Source organism: Scyliorhinus torazame, chromosome 11 (assembly GCF_047496885.1).
Source record: "Scyliorhinus torazame isolate Kashiwa2021f chromosome 11, sScyTor2.1, whole genome shotgun sequence".
NCBI classification, from domain to species: Eukaryota; Metazoa; Chordata; class Chondrichthyes; order Carcharhiniformes; family Scyliorhinidae; genus Scyliorhinus; species Scyliorhinus torazame.
In genome coordinates this window covers 198,190,899-198,213,333 of record NC_092717.1, presented here as the reverse complement: position 1 = coordinate 198,213,333, position 22,435 = coordinate 198,190,899, and the positions used below count along the sequence as shown (strand labels likewise).

Below are 22,435 nucleotides of genomic sequence, written 5' to 3'. Positions count from 1 at the left end.
AGAGTGAGTCAGTGTAGAGCGAGTCAGGACACAGTGAGTCAGTGTAGAGTGAGTCAGTGTAGAGTGAGTCAGTGTAGAGTGAGTCAGTGTAGAGTGAGTCAGTGTAGAGTGAGTCAGGACACAGTGAGTCATTGTAGAGTGAGTCAGTGTAGAGTGAGTCAGGACACAGTGAGTCAGTGTAGAGTGAGTCAGTGTAGAGTGAGTCAGTATAGAGTGAGTCAGTGCACAGTGAGTCAGTGTAGAGTGTGTCAGTGTAGAGCGAGTCAGGACACAGTGAGTCAGTGTAGAGTGAGTCAGTGTAGAGTGAGTCAGGACACAGTGAGTCAGTGTAGAGTGAGTCAGGACACAGTGAGTCAGTGTAGAGTGAGTCAGGACACAGTGAGTCAGTGTAGAGTGAGTCAGGACACAGTGAGTCAGTGTAGAGTGAGTCAGTGTAGAGTGAGTCAGGACACAGTGAGTCAGTGTAGAGTGAGTCAGTGCACAGTGTGTCAGTGTAGAGTGAGTCAGGACACAGTGAGTCAGTGCACAGTGAGTCAGGACACAGTGAGTCAGTGTAGAGCGAGTCAGTATAGAGTGAGTCAGGACACAGTGAGTCAGGACACAGTGAGTCAGTGTAGAGTGAGTCAGTGTAGAGTGAGTCAGGACACAGTGAGTCAGGACACAGTGAGTCAGTGTAGAGTGAGTCAGGACACAGTGAGTCAGTGTAGAGTGAGTCAGGACACAGCGAGTCAGGACACAGTGAGTCAGGACACAGTGAGTCAGGACACAGTGAGTCAGTATAGAGTGAGTCAGGACACAGTGAGTCAGGACACAGTGAGTCAGTGTAGAGTGAGTCAGTGTAGAGTGAGTCAGGACACAGTGAGTCAGGACACAGTGAGTCAGTGTAGAGTGAGTCAGGACACAGTGAGTCAGTGTAGAGCGAGTCAGGACACAGTGAGTCAGTGTAGAGCGAGTCAGGACACAGTGAGTCAGTGTAGAGCGAGTCAGTATAGAGTGAGTCAGGACACAGTGAGTCAGTGTAGAGTGAGTCAGGACACAGTGAGTCAGTGTAGAGCGAGTCAGGACACAGTGAGTCAGTGTAGAGTGAGTCAGGACACAGTGAGTCAGTGTAGAGCGAGTCAGGACACAGTGAGTCAGTGTAGAGCGAGTCAGTATAGAGTGAGTCAGGACACAGTGAGTCAGGACACAGTGAGTCAGTGTAGAGTGAGTCAGTGTAGAGTGAGTCAGGACACAGTGAGTCAGGACACAGTGAGTCAGTGTAGAGTGAGTCAGGACACAGTGAGTCAGTGTAGAGCGAGTCAGGACACAGTGAGTCAGTGTAGAGTGAGTCAGGACACAGTGAGTCAGTGTACAGTGAGTCAGTGTAGAGTGAGTCAGTGCACAGTGAGTCAGTGCACAGTGAGTCAGTGTAGAGTGAGTCAGTATAGAGTGAGTCAGGACACAGTGAGTCAGGACACAGTGAGTCAGTGTAGAGTGAGTCAGTGTAGAGTGAGTCAGGACACAGTGAGTCAGTGTACAGTGAGTCAGTGTAGAGTGAGTCAGTGCACAGTGAGTCAGTGTAGAGTGAGTCAGGACACAGTGAGTCAGGACACAGTGAGTCAGTGTAGAGTGAGTCAGGACACAGTGAGTCAGTGTAGAGTGAGTCAGGACACAGTGAGTCAGTGTAGAGCGAGTCAGGACACAGTGAGTCAGGACACAGTGAGTCAGTGTAGAGTGAGTCAGGACACAGTGAGTCAGTGTAGAGCGAGTCAGGACACAGTGAGTCAGTGTAGAGCGAGTCAGTGTAGAGTGAGTCAGTGTAGAGCGAGTCAGGACACAGTGAGTCAGTGTAGAGTGAGTCAGTGTAGAGTGAGTCAGTGTAGAGTGAGTCAGTGTAGAGTGAGTCAGTGTAGAGTGAGTCAGGACACAGTGAGTCATTGTAGAGTGAGTCAGTGTAGAGTGAGTCAGGACACAGTGAGTCAGTGTAGAGTGAGTCAGTGTAGAGTGAGTCAGTATAGAGTGAGTCAGTGCACAGTGAGTCAGTGTAGAGTGTGTCAGTGTAGAGCGAGTCAGGACACAGTGAGTCAGTGTAGAGTGAGTCAGTGTAGAGTGAGTCAGGACACAGTGAGTCAGTGTAGAGTGAGTCAGGACACAGTGAGTCAGTGTAGAGTGAGTCAGGACACAGTGAGTCAGTGTAGAGTGAGTCAGGACACAGTGAGTCAGTGTAGAGTGAGTCAGTGTAGAGTGAGTCAGGACACAGTGAGTCAGTGTAGAGTGAGTCAGTGCACAGTGTGTCAGTGTAGAGTGAGTCAGGACACAGTGAGTCAGTGCACAGTGAGTCAGGACACAGTGAGTCAGTGTAGAGCGAGTCAGTATAGAGTGAGTCAGGACACAGTGAGTCAGGACACAGTGAGTCAGTGTAGAGTGAGTCAGTGTAGAGTGAGTCAGGACACAGTGAGTCAGGACACAGTGAGTCAGTGTAGAGTGAGTCAGGACACAGTGAGTCAGTGTAGAGTGAGTCAGGACACAGCGAGTCAGGACACAGTGAGTCAGGACACAGTGAGTCAGGACACAGTGAGTCAGTATAGAGTGAGTCAGGACACAGTGAGTCAGGACACAGTGAGTCAGTGTAGAGTGAGTCAGTGTAGAGTGAGTCAGGACACAGTGAGTCAGGACACAGTGAGTCAGTGTAGAGTGAGTCAGGACACAGTGAGTCAGTGTAGAGCGAGTCAGGACACAGTGAGTCAGTGTAGAGCGAGTCAGGACACAGTGAGTCAGTGTAGAGCGAGTCAGTATAGAGTGAGTCAGGACACAGTGAGTCAGTGTAGAGTGAGTCAGGACACAGTGAGTCAGTGTAGAGCGAGTCAGGACACAGTGAGTCAGTGTAGAGTGAGTCAGGACACAGTGAGTCAGTGTAGAGCGAGTCAGGACACAGTGAGTCAGTGTAGAGCGAGTCAGTATAGAGTGAGTCAGGACACAGTGAGTCAGGACACAGTGAGTCAGTGTAGAGTGAGTCAGTGTAGAGTGAGTCAGGACACAGTGAGTCAGGACACAGTGAGTCAGTGTAGAGTGAGTCAGGACACAGTGAGTCAGTGTAGAGCGAGTCAGGACACAGTGAGTCAGTGTAGAGTGAGTCAGGACACAGTGAGTCAGTGTACAGTGAGTCAGTGTAGAGTGAGTCAGTGCACAGTGAGTCAGTGCACAGTGAGTCAGTGTAGAGTGAGTCAGTATAGAGTGAGTCAGGACACAGTGAGTCAGGACACAGTGAGTCAGTGTAGAGTGAGTCAGTGTAGAGTGAGTCAGGACACAGTGAGTCAGTGTACAGTGAGTCAGTGTAGAGTGAGTCAGTGCACAGTGAGTCAGTGTAGAGTGAGTCAGGACACAGTGAGTCAGGACACAGTGAGTCAGTGTAGAGTGAGTCAGGACACAGTGAGTCAGTGTAGAGTGAGTCAGGACACAGTGAGTCAGTGTAGAGTGAGTCAGTGTAGAGTGAGTCAGTGCACAGTGAGTCAGTGTAGAGCGAGTCAGGACACAGTGAGTCAGTGTAGAGCGAGTCAGGACACAGTGAGTCAGTGTAGAGTGAGTCAGTGTAGAGTGAGTCAGGACACAGTGAGTCAGGACACAGTGAGTCAGTGTAGAGTGAGTCAGTATAGAGTGAGTCAGTATAGAGTGAGTCAGGACACAGTGAGTCAGTGTAGAGTGAGTCAGGACACAGTGAGTCAGTGTAGAGTGAGTCAGTGTAGAGTGAGTCAGGACACAGTGAGTCAGTGTAGAGTGAGTCAGGACACAGTGAGTCAGTGTAGAGTGAGTCAGTGTAGAGTGAGTCAGGACACAGTGAGTCAGTGTAGAGTGAGTCAGGACACAGTGAGTCAGTATAGAGTGAGTCAGTGTAGAGCGAGTCAGGACACAGTGAGTCAGTGTAGAGTGAGTCAGGACACAGTGAGTCAGTATAGAGTGAGTCAGTGTAGAGTGAGTCAGTGTAGAGTGAGTCAGTGCACAGTGAGTCAGTGTAGAGCGAGTCAGGACACAGTGAGTCAGTGTAGAGTGAGTCAGTGTGGAGTGAGTCAGGACACAGTGAGTCAGTGTAGAGTGAGTCAGGACACAGTGAGTCAGGACACAGTGAGTCAGTGTAGAGTGAGTCAGGACACAGTGAGTCAGTGTAGAGTGAGTCAGGACACAGTGAGTCAGTGTAGAGTGAGTCAGTGTAGAGTGAGTCAGGACACAGTGAGTCAGTGTAGAGTGAGTCAGGACACAGTGAGTCAGTGTAGAGCGAGTCAGTGTAGAGTGAGTCAGTGTAGAGTGAGTCAGTGTAGAGTGTGTCAGGACACAGTGAGTCAGTGTAGAGTGAGTCAGGACACAGTGAGTCAGGACACAGTGAGTCACTGCACAGTGAGTCAGTGTAGAGCGAGTCAGGACACAGTGAGTCAGTGTAGAGTGAGTCAGTGCACAGTGAGTCAGTATAGAGTGAGTCAGTGTAGAGCGAGTCAGTGTAGAGTGAGTCAGAAGAGTGAGTCAGTGTAGAGTGAGTCACTGCACAGTGAGTCAGTGTAGAGCGAGTCAGGACACAGTGAGTCAGTGTAGAGTGAGTCAGTGTAGAGTGAGTCAGTGTAGAGTGAGTCAGTGTAGAGTGAGTCAGTGTAGAGTGAGTCACTGCACAGTGAGTCAGTGTAGAGCGAGTCAGGACACAGTGAGTCAGTGTAGAGTGAGTCAGTGTAGAGTGAGTCAGGACACAGTGAGTCAGGACACAGTGAGTCAGTGTAGAGTGAGTCAGTATAGAGTGAGTCAGTGTAGAGTGAGTCAGGACACAGTGAGTCAGTGTAGAGTGAGTCAGGACACAGTGAGTCAGTGTAGAGTGAGTCAGGACACAGTGAGTCAGTGTAGAGTGAGTCAGTGTAGAGTGAGTCAGGACACAGTGAGTCAGTGTAGAGTGAGTCAGGACACAGTGAGTCAGTGTAGAGCGAGTCAGTGTAGAGTGAGTCAGTGTAGAGTGAGTCAGTGTAGAGTGAGTCAGGACACAGTGAGTCAGGACACAGTGAGTCAGTGCACAGTGTGTCAGGACACAGTGAGTCAGTGTAGAGCGAGTCAGGACACAGTGAGTCAGTGTAGAGTGAGTCAGTGCACAGTGAGTCAGTATAGAGTGTGTCAGTGTAGAGTGAGTCAGTGTAGAGTGTGTCAGGACACAGTGAGTCAGTGTAGAGTGAGTCAGTGCACAGTGTGTCAGGACACAGTGAGTCAGTGTAGAGTGAGTCAGTGTAGAGTGAGTCAGTGTAGAGTGAGTCAGTGTAGAGTGAGTCACTGCACAGTGAGTCAGTGTAGAGCGAGTCAGGACACAGTGAGTCAGTGTAGAGTGAGTCAGTGTAGAGTGAGTCAGGACACAGTGAGTCAGTGTAGAGTGAGTCAGTATAGAGTGAGTCAGGACACAGTGAGTCAGTGTAGAGTGAGTCAGGACACAGTGAGTCAGTATAGAGTGAGTCAGTGTAGAGTGAGTCAGTGTAGAGTGAGTCAGTGTGGAGTGAGTCAGGACACAGTGAGTCAGTGTAGAGTGAGTCAGGACACAGTGAGTCAGGACACAGTGAGTCAGTGTAGAGTGAGTCAGGACATAGTGAGTCAGTGTAGAGTGAGTCAGGACACAGTGAGTCAGTGTAGAGTGAGTCAGGACACAGTGAGTCAGTGTAGAGCGAGTCAGTGTAGAGTGAGTCAGTGTAGAGTGAGTCAGGACACAGTGAGTCAGGACACAGTGAGTCAGTGTAGAGTGAGTCAGTGTAGAGTGAGTCAGTGTAGAGTGAGTCAGTGCACAGTGAGTCAGTATAGAGTGAGTCAGTGTAGAGCGAGTCAGTGTAGAGTGAGTCAGTGCACAGTGAGTCAGTGTAGAGTGTGTCAGGACACAGTGAGTCAGTGCACAGTGAGTCAGTGTAGAGTGAGTCAGTGTAGAGTGAGTCAGTGCACAGTGTGTCAGGACACAGTGAGTCAGTGTAGAGTGAGTCAGTGTAGAGTGAGTCAGTGTAGAGTGAGTCAGTGTAGAGTGAGTCAGGACACAGTGAGTCAGTGCACAGTGAGTCAGTGTAGAGTGAGTCAGTGTAGAGTGAGTCAGTGTAGAGTGAGTCAGTGCACAGTGAGTCAGGACACAGTGAGTCAGGACACAGTGAGTCAGGACACAGTGAGTCAGGACACAGTGAGTCAGTGTAGAGTGAGTCAGTGTAGAGTGAGTCAGTGCACAGTGAGTCAGTGTAGAGTGAGTCAGTGTAGAGTGAGTCAGTGTAGAGTGAGTCAGTGTAGAGTGAGTCAGTGTAGAGTGAGTCAGTGCACAGTGTGTCAGGACACAGTGAGTCAGGACACAGTGAGTCAGTGTAGAGCGAGTCAGGACACAGTGAGTCAGTGTAGAGCGAGTCAGGACACAGTGAGTCAGTATAGAGTGAGTCAGTGTAGAGTGAGTCAGTGTAGAGTGAGTCAGTGCACAGTGTGTCAGGACACAGTGAGTCAGGACACAGTGAGTCAGGACACAGTGAGTCAGTGTAGAGCGAGTCAGTGTAGAGTGAGTCAGTGCACAGTGAGTCAGGACACAGTGAGTCAGTGCACAGTGAGTCAGTATAGAGTGAGTCAGTGTAGAGCGAGTCAGGACACAGTGAGTCAGTATAGAGTGAGTCAGTGTAGAGTGAGTCAGTGTAGAGCGAGTCAGGACACAGTGAGTCAGTATAGAGTGAGTCAGTGTAGAGTGAGTCAGTATAGAGTGAGTCAGTATAGAGTGAGTCAGTGCACAGTGTGTCAGGACACAGTGAGTCAGGACACAGTGAGTCAGTGTAGAGCGAGTCAGGACACAGTGAGTCAGGACACAGTGAGTCAGGACACAGTGAGTCAGTGTAGAGCGAGTCAGGACACAGTGAGTCAGTATAGAGTGAGTCAGTGTAGAGTGAGTCAGTGTAGAGTGAGTCAGTATAGAGTGAGTCAGTATAGAGTGAGTCAGTGCACAGTGTGTCAGGACACAGTGAGTCAGTGTAGAGCGAGTCAGGACACAGTGAGTCAGTGTAGAGCGAGTCAGGACACAGTGAGTCAGTGTAGAGCGAGTCAGGACACAGTGAGTCAGTATAGAGTGAGTCAGTGTAGAGTGAGTCAGTGTAGAGTGAGTCAGTGCACAGTGTGTCAGGACACAGTGAGTCAGGACACAGTGAGTCAGTGTAGAGTGTGTCAGGACACAGTGAGTCAGTGCACAGTGAGTCAGGACACAGTGAGTCAGTGTAGAGCGAGTCAGTGTAGAGTGAGTCAGTGCACAGTGTGTCAGGACACAGTGAGTCAGTGCACAGTGAGTCAGTATAGAGTGAGTCAGTGTAGAGCGAGTCAGGACACAGTGAGTCAGTATAGAGTGAGTCAGTGTAGAGTGAGTCAGTGTAGAGCGAGTCAGGACACAGTGAGTCAGTATAGAGTGAGTCAGTGTAGAGTGAGTCAGTATAGAGTGAGTCAGTATAGAGTGAGTCAGTGCACAGTGTGTCAGGACACAGTGAGTCAGGACACAGTGAGTCAGGACACAGTGAGTCAGTGCACAGTGAGTCAGTATAGAGTGAGTCAGTGTAGAGTGAGTCAGTGCACAGTGTGTCAGGACACAGTGAGTCAGTGCACAGTGAGTCAGTATAGAGTGAGTCAGTATAGAGTGAGTCAGTGTAGAGTGAGTCAGTGTAGAGTGAGTCAGTGTAGAGTGAGTCAGTGCACAGTGAGTCAGTGTAGAGTGAGTCAGGACACAGTGAGTCAGGACACAGTGAGTCAGGACACAGTGAGTCAGTGTAGAGCGAGTCAGGACACAGTGAGTCAGTGTAGAGTGAGTCAGGACACAGTGAGTCAGTGTAGAGCGAGTCAGGACACAGTGAGTCAGTGTAGAGTGAGTCAGTGTAGAGTGAGTCAGTATAGAGTGAGTCAGTATAGAGTGAGTCAGTGTAGAGTGAGTCAGTGTAGAGTGAGTCAGTGTAGAGTGAGTCAGTGTAGAGTGAGTCAGTGTAGAGTGAGTCAGTGTAGAGCGAGTCAGTGTAGAGTGAGTCAGTGTAGAGTGAGTCAGTGTAGAGTGAGTCAGTGTAGAGTGAGTCAGTGTAGAGTGAGTCAGTGTAGAGCGAGTCAGGACACAGTGAGTCAGTGTAGAGTGAGTCAGTATAGAGTGAGTCAGTATAGAGTGAGTCAGTATAGAGTGAGTCAGTGTAGAGTGAGTCAGGACACAGTGAGTCAGTATAGAGTGAGTCAGTATAGAGTGAGTCAGTATAGAGTGAGTCAGTATAGAGTGAGTCAGTGTAGAGTGAGTCAGGACACAGTGAGTCAGGACACAGTGAGTCAGTGCACAGTGAGTCAGTATAGAGTGAGTCAGTGTAGAGTGAGTCAGGACACAGTGAGTCAGGACACAGTGAGTCAGTGTAGAGTGAGTCAGTGTAGAGTGAGTCAGTGTAGAGTGAGTCAGGACACAGTGAGTCAGGACACAGTGAGTCAGTGCACAGTGAGTCAGTATAGAGTGAGTCAGGACACAGTGAGTCAGGACACAGTGAGTCAGTGTACAGTGAGTCAGTGTAGAGTGAGTCAGTGTAGAGTGAGTCAGTGTAGAGTGAGTCAGGACACAGTGAGTCAGGACACAGTGAGTCAGTGTACAGTGAGTCAGTATAGAGTGAGTCAGGACACAGTGAGTCAGTGTAGAGTGAGTCAGTGTAGAGTGTGTCAGGACACAGTGAGTCAGTGTAGAGCGAGTCAGGACACAGTGAGTCAGTGTAGAGTGAGTCAGTGTAGAGTGAGTCAGTGTAGAGTGAGTCAGGACACAGTGAGTCAGGACACAGTGAGTCAGTGTAGAGTGAGTCAGTGCACAGTGAGTCAGTGTAGAGTGAGTCAGGACACAGTGAGTCAGGACACAGTGAGTCAGTGTACAGTGAGTCAGTACACAGTGAGTCAGTGTAGAGTGAGTCAGTATAGAGTGAGTCAGGACACAGTGAGTCAGTGTAGAGTGAGTCAGTGTAGAGTGAGTCAGGACACAGTGAGTCAGTGTAGAGTGAGTCAGGACACAGTGAGTCAGTGTAGAGTGAGTCAGTATAGAGTGAGTCAGGACACAGTGAGTCAGTGTAGAGTGAGTCAGTATAGAGTGAGTCAGGACACAGTGAGTCAGTGTAGAGTGAGTCAGGACACAGTGAGTCAGTGTAGAGTGTGTCAGGATAGAGTGAGTCAGTGTAGAGTGAGTCAGGACACAGTGAGTCAGTGTAGAGCGAGTCAGTGTAGAGTGAGTCAGTGTAGAGTGAGTCAGTATAGAGTGAGTCAGTGTAGAGTGAGTCAGTGTAGAGCGAGTCAGTGTAGAGTGAGTCAGTGTAGAGCGAGTCAGGACACAGTGAGTCAGTGTAGAGTGAGTCAGTGTAGAGTGAGTCAGTGTAGAGTGAGTCAGTGCACAGTGTGTCAGGACACAGTGAGTCAGTGTAGAGTGAGTCAGTGTAGAGTGAGTCAGGACACAGTGAGTCAGGACACAGTGAGTCAGTGTAGAGTGAGTCAGGACACAGTGAGTCAGTGTACAGTGAGTCAGTATAGAGTGAGTCAGGACACAGTGAGTCAGTGTAGAGTGAGTCAGGACACAGTGAGTCAGTGTAGAGTGAGTCAGGACACAGTGAGTCAGTGTAGAGCGAGTCAGGACACAGTGAGTCAGTATACAGTGAGTCAGTGTAGAGTGAGTCAGGACACAGTGAGTCAGTGCACAGTGAGTCAGTGTAGAGTGAGTCAGTGTAGAGCGAGTCAGGACACAGTGAGTCAGTGTAGAGTGAGTCAGTATAGAGTGAGTCAGTGTAGAGTGAGTCAGGACACAGTGAGTCAGTGTAGAGCGAGTCAGTGTAGAGTGAGTCAGTGTAGAGTGAGTCAGGACACAGTGAGTCAGTGTAGAGTGAGTCAGGACACAGTGAGTCAGGACACAGTGAGTCAGTGTAGAGTGAGTCAGGACACAGTGAGTCAGTGTAGAGTGAGTCAGTGCACAGTGAGTCAGTGTAGAGTGTGTCAGGACACAGTGAGTCAGTGTAGAGCGAGTCAGGACACAGTGAGTCAGTATAGAGCGAGTCAGGACACAGTGAGTCAGTGTAGAGTGAGTCAGTGTACAGTGTGTCAGGACACAGTGAGTCAGTGTAGAGTGAGTCAGGACACAGTGAGTCAGTGTAGAGCGAGTCAGGACACAGTGAGTCAGTGTAGAGTGAGTCAGGACACAGTGAGTCAGTGTAGAGCGAGTCAGGACACAGTGAGTCAGTGTAGAGTGAGTCAGTGCACAGTGTGTCAGGACACAGTGAGTCAGTGTAGAGTGAGTCAGGACACAGTGAGTCAGTGTAGAGCGAGTCAGGACACAGTGAGTCAGTGTAGAGTGAGTCAGTGCACAGTGAGTCAGTGTAGAGTGAGTCAGTGTAGAGTGAGTCAGGACACAGTGAGTCAGTGCACAGTGTGTCAGGACACAGTGAGTCAGTGTAGAGTGAGTCAGGACACAGTGAGTCAGTGTAGAGCGAGTCAGGACACAGTGAGTCAGTGTAGAGTGAGTCAGTGCACAGTGTGTCAGGACACAGTGAGTCAGTGTAGAGTGAGTCAGTGTAGAGCGAGTCAGGACACAGTGAGTCAGTGTAGAGTGAGTCAGTGTAGAGCGAGTCAGGACACAGTGAGTCAGTGTAGAGTGAGTCAGTGCACAGTGAGTCAGTGTAGAGTGAGTCAGTGTAGAGTGAGTCAGGACACAGTGAGTCAGTGCACAGTGTGTCAGGACACAGTGAGTCAGTGTAGAGTGAGTCAGGACACAGTGAGTCAGTGTAGAGTGAGTCAGGACACAGTGAGTCAGTGTAGAGTGAGTCAGGACACAGTGAGTCAGTGTAGAGCGAGTCAGGACACAGTGAGTCAGTGTAGAGTGAGTCAGGACACAGTGAGTCAGTGCACAGTGTGTCAGGACACAGTGAGTCAGTGTAGAGTGAGTCAGGACACAGTGAGTCAGTGTAGAGCGAGTCAGGACACAGTGAGTCAGTGTAGAGTGAGTCAGTGTAGAGTGAGTCAGTGCACAGTGAGTCAGGACACAGTGAGTCAGTGTAGAGCGAGTCAGGACACAGTGAGTCAGTGTAGAGTGAGTCAGTGCACAGTGTGTCAGGACACAGTGAGTCAGGACACAGTGAGTCAGTACACAGTGAGTCAGTATACAGTGAGTCAGTATACAGTGAGTCAGTGCACAGTGAGTCAGTACATAGTGAGTCAGTATACAGTGAGTCAGTGTCTCGGGGAAGAGTCCACCAGAAATAACTGTACAAGTTTCTCATGAATTCCCATGCATTCAGTGAGCTGCTTCTGTCCAATCACCAATCTCATGAAGCCAGACATTAGTGTAGTTATTTGTCTCTATTATGCTGCCAGATAGTTGTTCTAACTATACTTTTCATTAATTTATTTTATGTGTTGTAGGCCTGACCTGGTTTATCCTGAAGTTCTAGATTCTCCTCATCTATCTGCATTAATTCATTTATACTTCTGTGGGTTTTCTGCCCTGAACCTTGCTGTTTTAACCCCTCTACTCTTTCCTCAGAGTTCATCACTTGAACTTGAGATCACAAAGTGGCTTTTCTCCAAACCCTCCCCAAAAGATGAAATGAAAATCGCTTCTTGTCACAAGTAGGCTTCAAACGAAGTTACTGTGAAAAGCCTCTAGTCGCCACATTCCGGCGACTGTTCGGGAAGGCTGTTGCGGGAATTGAACCGTGCTGCTAGCCTGCCTTGGTCTGCTTTCAAAGCCAGTGATTTAGCCCTGTGCTAAACAGGAAAAGATAATGGCCTAATGGTCAGATGAATGTGGGCTGTACATAGCCAAGTTTCCAAAGTGAGATTTTAAAAGCATGAAACTAAGAAATTACCTGTTCTTTCACTGATTCTGTAGAATTAGGTCTATCCATCACAGTGAGTCACAGACAGAAACCCACCACCTTCCTCCAGAAATTACAGGGGGAAACACACTGCCTCTTATTTCGATTATGAAGTGGTATTAACAGATGTGATCATAGCATCTTGCTTGAAAATCGGGACACATTAGGAAGAAATGTTGGGCGTCTTTCACCTACAACCTCTCATTCTCTGATGTCAACCTTTTTCGTCTGTTTGGTCAATACAACTTCAGTCTTTTTCTCCCCACGCTCGTAACGAGCCATGCTTCATAATCTTATTCCTCCCTGTATTCAAATCAAGGTTCATGAAGGAATAGAATAAAAGTCATATGAGGCCATTCGGCCCATTCAGTCCAAGCCAGCTCCCCACGGAGCACACCAGTCAGTCCCACTGTCCTGTTTGATCTCCCTAGCCTTAAAGTCTATTTCCTTCAATTGCCCATCCAATTTCCTTTTGAAATAATTGATTGTTTCCACCTCCATCACCCCCATGGACAATGGTGAGGTCATTACCATTTACGACATAAAATATTCTTCACACTGCCCCCTACATCTCTTGCTCAAAATCTTAAATCTATGCCATCAAATCCAATCTCTCTTCAAGCCCAACCTCAACCTTTCCAAACTAACCTCTTAAATAAAACCCACTCCCTCATCCCTGGGGCCAATCAGGTAAATATACTTTGGACCCTCACAAGGTCATTCACTTCTTTCATCAAGCAAAATGATCAGAACTGGACGTAATACTCTAATTGTGGCCTAACCAGTGCTTTATAAAGGTTCAGCATAAATACCTTCCATGCATTTGTACTTAATGCTTCTATTTATTAAGCCCACGTTCCTCGATGCTTTGCTAACCATTCTCTCAATATATCCTTCCCCTTCAAAAATCAATGCACGTGCACCTCCAGAGCCCTCTGTCCTTGTACACTGTTTAGAATTGTTCCATTAATTCTGCAGTGCCTCTCCTTCTATCTTCTACCAAAATCATCGCCACACATTTCTCTGTGTTAAATTTCATCTGAAACCTGTCTGCCCATTTTGCTAAACTGTTTATGTCCTGTTCGAGGAAATTAGTATCTTTCTCACTGTTTGCCACTCCTCCAGGTTTGGAATCATCGGTACATTTTGAAAGTCATTCATATATAGCAAAAAAATTCTCATCACACTGCTCTACCTCATCACTTACCATCATTTCAAAATTGTTGAACCTCTTGCCTTCCTCAATTTCATCCAGCCTTCCACAATCTTCAAACTTGTAAAATCCAAGCTTGGCCTCAACTAATCACTACTGCTCGATTTATTTTAATTGCACGTTAGGCACTTTGGTTCTTAAACTAAATGTCTCTGTCAGAAAGTCAGCAAATGTGGAATGAGATATAGCCGAACAATACCCGCAATGGTATCGATCAATGGCAATGGTGAGGTGGTGGTGGTAGTGGGGGGGGACGGACGACAGCACTTACGTGGTCAATGGGGTCCTCCAAATACAGGATGCCATTTTTAATAGAATTGCTGATGTCATTTTCGGAGTAGCTGGCCGATGAGACCTCTTCGTACAGGTTGCCTTCCACCAGTTTCTTGTGCTTCAAAGCAAGAAGAAAACAAGTATTACCTTTAGGATTTGATTCATTGTCACGTGTACCGAGGTACAGAGAAAAGTATTGTTCTCCGTATAGTCCAGACAGATCTTTCCATACATGAAAAAACATAGGACATACATAAATACACAATGTAAATACATAGACACAGGCATTGGGTGAAGCATAGTAGGAGTGCAGTACTACTCAGTAGAGAAGATGTGAGAAGAGTTATCTGTTTAGTCCTTAAGAGTGTCATTCAGGAGTCTGGTAACAGCGGGGAAGAAGCTGTTTTTGAATTTGTTAGTGTGTGTTCTCAGACTTTTGTACCCCCTGCCGATGGAAAAGTTTGGAAGAAAGGATAACCCGGGTGCGAGTGGTCTTTGATTATGCTGCCCGCTTTCCCAAGGCAGCGGGAGGTGTAAACAGAGTCAATGGATGGGAGGCGGGTTCACGAGATGGACACGGCTGTGTTAACGGCTCTCTGTCGTTTCTTACAGTCTTCGGCTGAGCAGTTGCCATACCGGGGCTGTGATGCAGCCAGATAGAATGCTTTCTATGGTGCATCTGTAAAAATTGGCAATGCTTTCTATGGTGCATCTGCAAAAATTGGAAAAGTCAATTTGGACATGCCGAATTTCATTAGTTTCCTGAGGAAGTATCGGCGCTGTGGTGCTTTCTTGGTCATAGTGTCGACGTGAATGGACCAGGACAGATTGTTGGTGATATGCATGTCATGGGCCAGGGTTTAGAGAACCCCAAAGTGTATCATGGAGTTCACCTGACCCACAACATTTAACAGATTTTGGTTATGGGGAGCACAAGGGCCCACTCTACAGGTGTGATGCAACAGAGAGCTAAAGTACTTTTAACACAAAACAATGTTTATTGTATGAATCCAGTTAGCATTTTATAAACACACAGTAAACATCTTAGCAACTATCAACTCAAATACTTCCCCCAAAGAATACAGTACTCTATAAGTAACCCTTAATCTTTCCTAGCATCATCCAAAAGACAAATACCCTCTTTAACAAATACAGCAGGTTTTAAATTCTCTACTGAGAGCAGTTATCACTTTTAAATCAGCAAGTGATCTGAAGGCATTTTTTCATACAGAGAGATCAAAATTACACCTCGCCTGGCTGGATGCAGCTCCAACTCTGAAAACAAAACTAAACACACACTGTAGCTGCCAGCTCAAAAACGAAAGTAAAAACAGACAGCCCATCTCCACCCACACTCTGAGATCACTGCAGCTATTTTATAAACACCCATTTCTTAAAGGTACATCCACTACAGCTATTTGATAAACACCTATTTCTTAAAGGTACAGCCACGACAGCTGTTTGATAAACACCCATTTCTTAAAGGTACTCTCACATGACATGAACACCTAGGAATTTGAAGCTGTCAACCATCTCTATCTCAGCACCATTGATGCAGACAGGGGTGTGTACAATACTTCGCTTCCTTAAGTCAATGACTAGCTCCTTAGTTTTTCTGATATTGAGGGAGAGATTGTTGTGGTTACAGCACGGCACTACATTCTATATCTCCTTCCTGTACTCTGACTCATCATTACATGAGCATTAACGTCCGAGACAGCATTCCAGATTGGTAAACTGAAGCAGGCACAGTGCCACGGTGAACTCAATGGATAGTCATTTTTATTACAAAATAAATTCTCATTAAACTGAAAAAACTAAGAAGGCACCTCGCTGAATGACTGATGTGTATCTCAGTCATATGGATTAGAAGGCCCTCTGACCAGTATATGAGGTTGCTACAGATAGCACCCACTAGGTGCAGAATGTCGGCCAGGGTTCCTGTTGAAAAGTGCACTTGTTCAGACGTCAAGTAAGGGAACGATCAGGATTTGTGCTGACACCTCCTATGAAGCAATTCATAGCTTAATTTTGAAGTAATCGGATGCTGCAATACCATGCAAGGTGCCCTTTCATCTCAGCCCACCCAGTGTAAATTACAGTTTCAGTGGCATCTTCAAGGGAGGCTCTGATGGCAGAGGCCCCAGAGGCCGTCTATATAGTTCCTCCATGAGCGCTCAAACTGCTACCATAGATGGCTAGGTTCAGATTGAAGAGTGAGGCATCTTTCAGCAGTCAAAGAACTGGGGTTAGAGCATGAGCATATCCTGGAGTTTTATTGATCCCACTGGTACCATTAGATTTATCCAGCTGCAGCTTAGTGCCCGAGTGGATGCAGTGGCTTGCTCTAGCAGCATGCCGGAATGAACAAGATACTGCTGCTCTTTATCAATAGAATCATAGAATAGAACCCCTACAGTGCAGAAGGAGGTTATTCAGCCCATCGAGTCTGCAGTGACTCTTCAAATGGCACTATGCCCGTTTAAGAGTGTCCACCCCGCCCTATCCCCGTAATCCCCTCACCAAATCTGTACATCACATTGAGGGGCAATTTATCATGGCCAACCCACTTAACACGCACATCTTTTGAGTGTGGGAGTAAATCCACGCAGTCACTGGGAGAAAGTGCAAACTCCACAGAGTCACCCAAGGTTGAAATTGAAGCTGGGTCCCTGGCGCTGTGAGGCAGCAGTGCTAACCACTGTGCCACCGTGTCACCCATCAGTTCTTCTGTTGATTGCATTTGGCACAAAAAGTAGTGCTAGAAGACCCATTATGGACTTAACTGTCACATGAAACGGGACACGAGGCTCCTATTGCAGCAGCCAAGCAGCGTACTTACGATTCTTAAGAGAACAAGGTACGACTTAAAAGGCCACCTAATTGCGCAAAGGAGAACTTTGTTGATAAAAGGCATTATAGACATATATCAAATGGGATTTCTTTAAAATGATGAAAGCAAGAAGGTAATTCATGGAAAGGTTGTAGAAACATACAATAGTAAAATGGAAGTGGAGAACATTCAGTCATCAACTCTGTGTTGGTTCTTGGTTCTTAGCATAGAATCATTGCAGTGCAGAAGGAGGCCATTTGGTCCATCGAGTCTGCACCGACCCTCTGAAACGGTACCCTACCTAGGGTCAGGCCCCACCCTATTCCCTTAATCCAGTAACCACACTGAATCTAAACTTTGGACACTCAGGTACAATTTAACATGGCCAGTCCACCTAACCTACACATCTTTGGACTGTGGAGGAAACCGAAACACCTGGAGGAAACCCGCGCAGACTCGGGGAGAATGTGCAGACTCAGCACCGACGAGGCCGGAATTGAATCCAGGTCCCTGGAGCTGTGAGGCAGCAGTGCTAACCATTCTGCCACCCGTATGGGCCATCCACTTAGTCCCACAGCGCTCCGCTGTTCCCACATGCCATCATTTTTTCTTGTTAGATGTTCTTAGAGCAGAATATTAAGCTTCCCCCAAAGCAGGTTCTAAGGCAGGGGGCAGAGTGTATAATTGCATGTTCCGGATTCCGCCCCGCGCCCCCCTCTTCCCCCACCCACACCCCCGGACCCAGGTGCCATTTCACAATTGGCAGGGCCTTGGTCAGGAAACCCATATTTTCAACTCTAAAGGCCCTTTTCTTGCCCAATCTCAATTTTTAGGCTGACAGGAGTGGGTGCGAGTAAGGCGGGAAATAGAGAAATAGACATTTCTCCATCTTGGGTGGGGAGGGGGAGGGGGGTAGGTTCTTCAATCTGAAGACCCCTTTGGGGCACCCTCCCATCTGGGATCTTGGTGCTCTGGCCCTCCTTCCCTGATGGGCCAACCCCCCGATGCCGCAATTATTCCCCCCTGCAATCCTTGGAGCCTACCTTGAGAATGGTCCCGGGACTTAGTTCCAACCAGAGCACCGTAGTACCTCTTCTGACCACTGCAGCACTGCGCGTGAACCAGATTGACTGACAGCTCTCAAGGGCGGGGTTTCTTTCCAAGGGTGGATGGAAGTCCCCCTATTGCCAATCATTGCTTCACTGAGTGTTAAATGGCAGTGGGCGTCCGAGAGTCAGCAGTACCACATTACATGCCTATTCTCAGCTGGTGGGTGCCAACCGCTTGCCATCATTACAATTCTACCCGTAGAGTTCCTTTTTGAAAGAAATTATTAAATATGTTTCATTTAATAGAGTGCTTTCATTGGCTGGTGATGGAACTTCCACCCTCACTCAATCTGATTGGCTGGCATCTTTGTAGTCTCAGCAGTTCCCGTGACAGCAGTGACCAGTTACTGGGGCAGAACGGTGGCACAGTGGTTAGCACTACTGACTCACAGTGCCAGGGACCCAGGACCATGCTGATAAATTGCCCCTTAATGTCCAAAGACGTGTAGGTCAGGCGGGGTTATGAGGTTACGGGGATAGGGCAGGGAGGTGGGTCTGCATAGAATGCTGTTTCTGAGGGCCAGTGCAGACTCGATGGGCTGAATGGCCTCCTTCTGCACTGTAGGGATTCTATGCTACAGCAGTTGCCAGAAGTCCTGGAGCAGAATTTTTACAGTCCCATGCAGGTGGGGGATGAGGGGTCTACCTATCCACCCCCTACCCATCCAACCCTAACCTGTCTGCAATTTTAGGTGGGGTCCGAATTGAGGCCCTTAAATGGCCAAATATTGGTCACTTCCTGCCTGTGTCTCAATGTTCAGGCTGGTGGGAGGAGCTCAGGGGCTGTGGTTAAGCCCAGCAGGTGAAGACTCTGTTCTCTGCTCTGGCTTCAGGACAAGGGGTTGCCCCCCTAAGGAACAAGGCCCCCTTTTCCACATAGGTCAATAATTGGACTTAAGATGTCCATACAAAACTGTCGTGAATGCAAACCAGTGCAAATGAGGTTGAGAATTGAGCATTTTAAATAAATATTTAATCTTTCGTGAAACGTGGCAGTGCCTGCATTTGTGGCCCATCCCTAATTGCCCTTGAGCAGAGTGGCTTACAAATGTCCTTCATTTGTGGTTTAGCACAGTGGGTTAAACAGCTGGCTTGTAAAGCAGAACAAGGCCAGCAGCGCGGGTTTAATTCCCGTACCGGCCTCCCCAAACAGGCGCCGGAATGTGGCGACTAGGGACTTATCACAGTAACTTCACTGAAGCCAACTTGTGACAATAAGCGATTTTCATTCATTTCATTCAGGGAAGGAAATCTGCCATCCTTACCTGATCTGGTCTACGTGTGACTCCAGATCCACACAGCAATGCGGTTGACTTTTAAATGCCACCCCCCCTCACTAAAATAGCCTTGCAAAGCCACTCAGTTCATGGGCAATTAGGGATTGGCAACAAACGCTGACCAAGCCAGCGACTCCCACATCCAAAGAATAAACTTTTTTTAAAGTCCACCCGATTCATGTTAGCAAATCTGACCTTCATTCCCTTCAGACATGAAGAATAATCATTGAGGCGTTGAAGGGCATTCGGTGCCTATGGAATGCCAACAAGCAAGGATCTGAACCCTTGTTTTTAAACTAATCTAAAAACAATAAAATGTCAATCAAAAATCTGTCTAATCCGATCTGGAACATTTTCAATGACTTAGACTTGACTACTGTCTGGTGAAGAGAATGCCGAAAAATAATGACCCTCTGAAAGAAGAAATTCCTCCTCAACTCCGTCTTAAATGGGAGATCCCTTGTCAGTAAACTGCCCTCCCTAGTTCTGGATTTCTATGAGGGCAACATCCTCTCAACATCTCCCCTATATCCCTTCAGAATCTTGCATGTTTCAATGAGATCACCTTTTATTCTTCTAAACTCCAACGAGTATAGGCCAAACCTGCTCAATGTTTCCTTCGTGACCAACTGTTGATGAGTTTCCATCTAACCACTGTTTCTTTTTCTTCTCCTTTCATTTTTGGTGATATTCTGCTCTGTTGGCTTACATACGTCAATGTTAGAACAGAAAGAATGGCAGTCATGAAGAGATTGGCAAAGCTATTTAAAGTTGGCCCAAAATGCTTCAGGATTAGCAGCAGCTCAGATGAGCAACCTAATAGAATTGAACATAGCAAACAGATCTAAGCGACAGACAGCACTCCTGCCACATTAAGTTACTATGTCACCCACCTTTATCAGGATTTTTTTCTTTAGTTGATTGGGTGATGGGAGCTCATCTGCATTGATGTCCACAGGTTTGGTCAGCAACATGTCCCCAAAGACCTTCTTGAAATGAGATGCCATATTTCGCTGCTGCACAACACTGCAATGGTCTTCAATTGAGAGGATTATCGGAAACCTACAAGTTACATATTTGAAATCAGTTATGCCCCCTGTAATACTGGCTGTTGTTGCAAGTCCCATACTCACCGTAATAAATACATTTGAGATGCAGACACATTGTTTTGAAAAAATAACTTATATTATAGAGTTTTGTGTCAGCTGGCACTCTTGCCTCTGATATCAAAGCTTGGGGATTCCAGCCCGACTTCAGGACTTAAGTACATTATTGTTATTTAGTGCAGCACTGGGGAAATGCTAGTTTGTCACAGCCCCAGTGGAAGAAAGCACTTTCTCGGTGTCCTAGTCGTCACTTGTCCCGCAACCAACATCGCCGAATAAAGATGATATGGTTAGGATCTCATTTGCAATTTTAGGACCTTGCTGTGCATAAGTTGGCTGTCACAATTATTGACATAACACATCAAAAATTGATTTATTAATTCAGTACTTGGATGGCGCGAGGATGTGAGGGTGGCTATAAAAATACATTCCTTTTAATTTTAGTTATCATTTAGCTTCTGCAGTTAGGTGATATTATCATGTCACCTATGGGGAGCACTCACAGTAGTTACGCTGCCTAAAATTCTGTCCCTGCCACTTGACTGTCAGAAATGGAGGTGTGAACGGTGTGTGGGGATGGGATGTGGTGTGGTGTCATGTGGCGGGGCGGTTAGTGGTGGTGGAGGCAAGGGAATAAAAGACATGCTCTTCGCTAATGTTTCATGGCAGCATGGTGGCACAGTGGCTCGCACTTCTGGCTCACAGCGCCAGGGACCCGGGTTCAATTCCAGCCTCGAGTAACCGTCTGTGTGGAGATTTGCACGTTCTCCCCGTGCCTGCGTGGGTTTCCTCCGGGTGCTCAGGTTTCCTCCCACAGTCCAAAGATGTGCAGGTTAGGTGGATTGGCCATGATAAATTGCCCTTCGTGTCCAGGGATGTGCAGGTTAGATTACGGGGATAGGGTGGGGTGAACCTAGGTGGAACATAGAACATTACAGCGCAGTACAGGCCCTTCGGCCCTCGATGTTGCGCCAACCTGTGAAACCACTCTAAAGCCCATCTACACTATTCCCTTATCGTCCCTATGTCTATCCAATGACCATTTGAATACCCTTAGTGTTGGCGAGTCCACTACTGTTGCAGGCAGGGCATTCCACACCCTTACTACTCTCTGAGTAAAGAACCTACCTCTGACATCTGTCTTATATCTATCTCCCCTCAATTTAAACCTATGTCCCCTCGTGCTAGACATCAGCGTCCAAGGAAAAAGGCTCTCACTGTCCACCCAATCCAATCCTCTGATCATCTTGTATGCCTCAATTAAGTCACCTCTTAACCTTCTTCTCTCTAATGAAAACAACCTCAAGTCCCTCAGCCTTTCCTCATAAGATCTTCCCTCCATACCAGGCAACATTTTGGTAAATCTCCTCTGCACCCTTTCCAATGCTTCCACATCCTCCCTATAATGCGCCGACCAGAATTGCACGCAATACTCCAAATGCGGCCGCACCAGAGTTTTGTACAGTGGCAACATGACCTCATGGCTCCGAAATTCAATCCCTCTACCAATAAAAGCTAACACACCGTACGCCTTCTCAACAACCCTCTCAACCTGAGTGGCAACTTTCAGGGATCTATGTACATGGACACCGAGATCTCTCTGCTCATCCACACTGCCAAGAATCTCACCATTAGTCCAGTACTCTGTCTTCCTGTTATTCCTTCCAAAATGAATTACCTCACACTTTTCTGCATTAAACCCCATTTGCCACCTCTCAGACCAGTGCTGCAGCTTTTCTATGTCCCTCTGTAACTTGTAACATCCTTCCGCACTGTCCACAACTCCACCGACTTTAGAGTCATCTGAAAATTTACTCACCCATCCCTCTACGCCTTCCTCCAGGTCATTTATAAAAATGACAAACAGCAGTGGCCCCAAAACAGATCCTTGTTGTACACCACTATTAACTGGACTCCAGTCTGACCACTTCCCATCAATCACCACCCTTTGTCTTCTTCCAGCTAGCCAATTTCTGATCCAAACTGCTAAATCTCCCTGAATCCCATGCTTCCGCATTTTCTGTAGTAGCCTAACGTGGGGAATGCCACAAGTAGCCAAACGCTCTACTGAAATCCATATACACCACATCAACTGCTTTACCCTCATCCACCTGTTTGGTCACCTTCTCAAATAACTCAATAAGGTTTGTGAGGCACGACCTACCCTTCACAAAACCGTGTTGACTATGTCTAATCAAATTATTCCTTTCCAGATGATTAGACACCCTATCTCTTATAAACATTTCCAAGATTTTGCCCACAACAGAAGTAATTTAATTTCATTAAGGCTCACTGGTCTGTAGTTACCGGGGTTGTCTCTACTCCCCTTCTTGAACAAGGGGACAACATTTGCTATCCTCCAGTCTTCTGGCACTATTCCTGTTGACAAAGATGATTTAAAGATCAAAGCCAAAGGCTCAACAATCTCCTCCCTAGCTTCCCAGAGAATCCTAGGATAAATCCCATCCGGCCCAGGGGACTTTTCTATTTTCACCCTTTCCAGAATTGTTAACACCTCCTCCTTATGAACCTCAAGCCCGTCTAGTCTAGTAGCCTGAATCTCAGTATTCTCCTCGGCAACATTGTCTTTTTCTTGTGTGAATACTGACGAAAAATATTCATTTAGCACCTCTCCTATCTCCTTGGACTCCAAGCACAACTTCCCACTACTGTCCTTGACTGGCCCTACTCTTACGCTAGTCATTCTTTTATTCCTGACATATCTATAGAAAGCTTTAGGGTTATCCTTGATCCTACCTGCCAAAGACTTCTCATGTCCCC

The 22,435-nt window shown here is 47.3% G+C and overlaps 1 protein-coding gene across 4 annotated transcripts in view; it reads right to left on the bottom strand.

Annotated features, from left to right (window-relative positions):
• Window positions 1–22,435, bottom strand: part of LOC140385753 (1-phosphatidylinositol 4,5-bisphosphate phosphodiesterase gamma-1-like) — a 439,770-nt gene that overhangs the window by 175,849 nt on the left and 241,486 nt on the right. For all 4 annotated transcript variants that reach the window (XM_072468226.1, XM_072468225.1, XM_072468227.1 and 1 more), the window contains exons 13-14: window positions 19,442–19,610; window positions 13,328–13,447 (exon numbers count right to left, since the gene is read on the bottom strand). In XM_072468226.1, coding sequence (XP_072324327.1) covers window positions 13,328–13,447; window positions 19,442–19,610 — 289 coding nt within the window. The remainder of the gene's footprint in view (window positions 1–13,327; window positions 13,448–19,441; window positions 19,611–22,435) is intronic.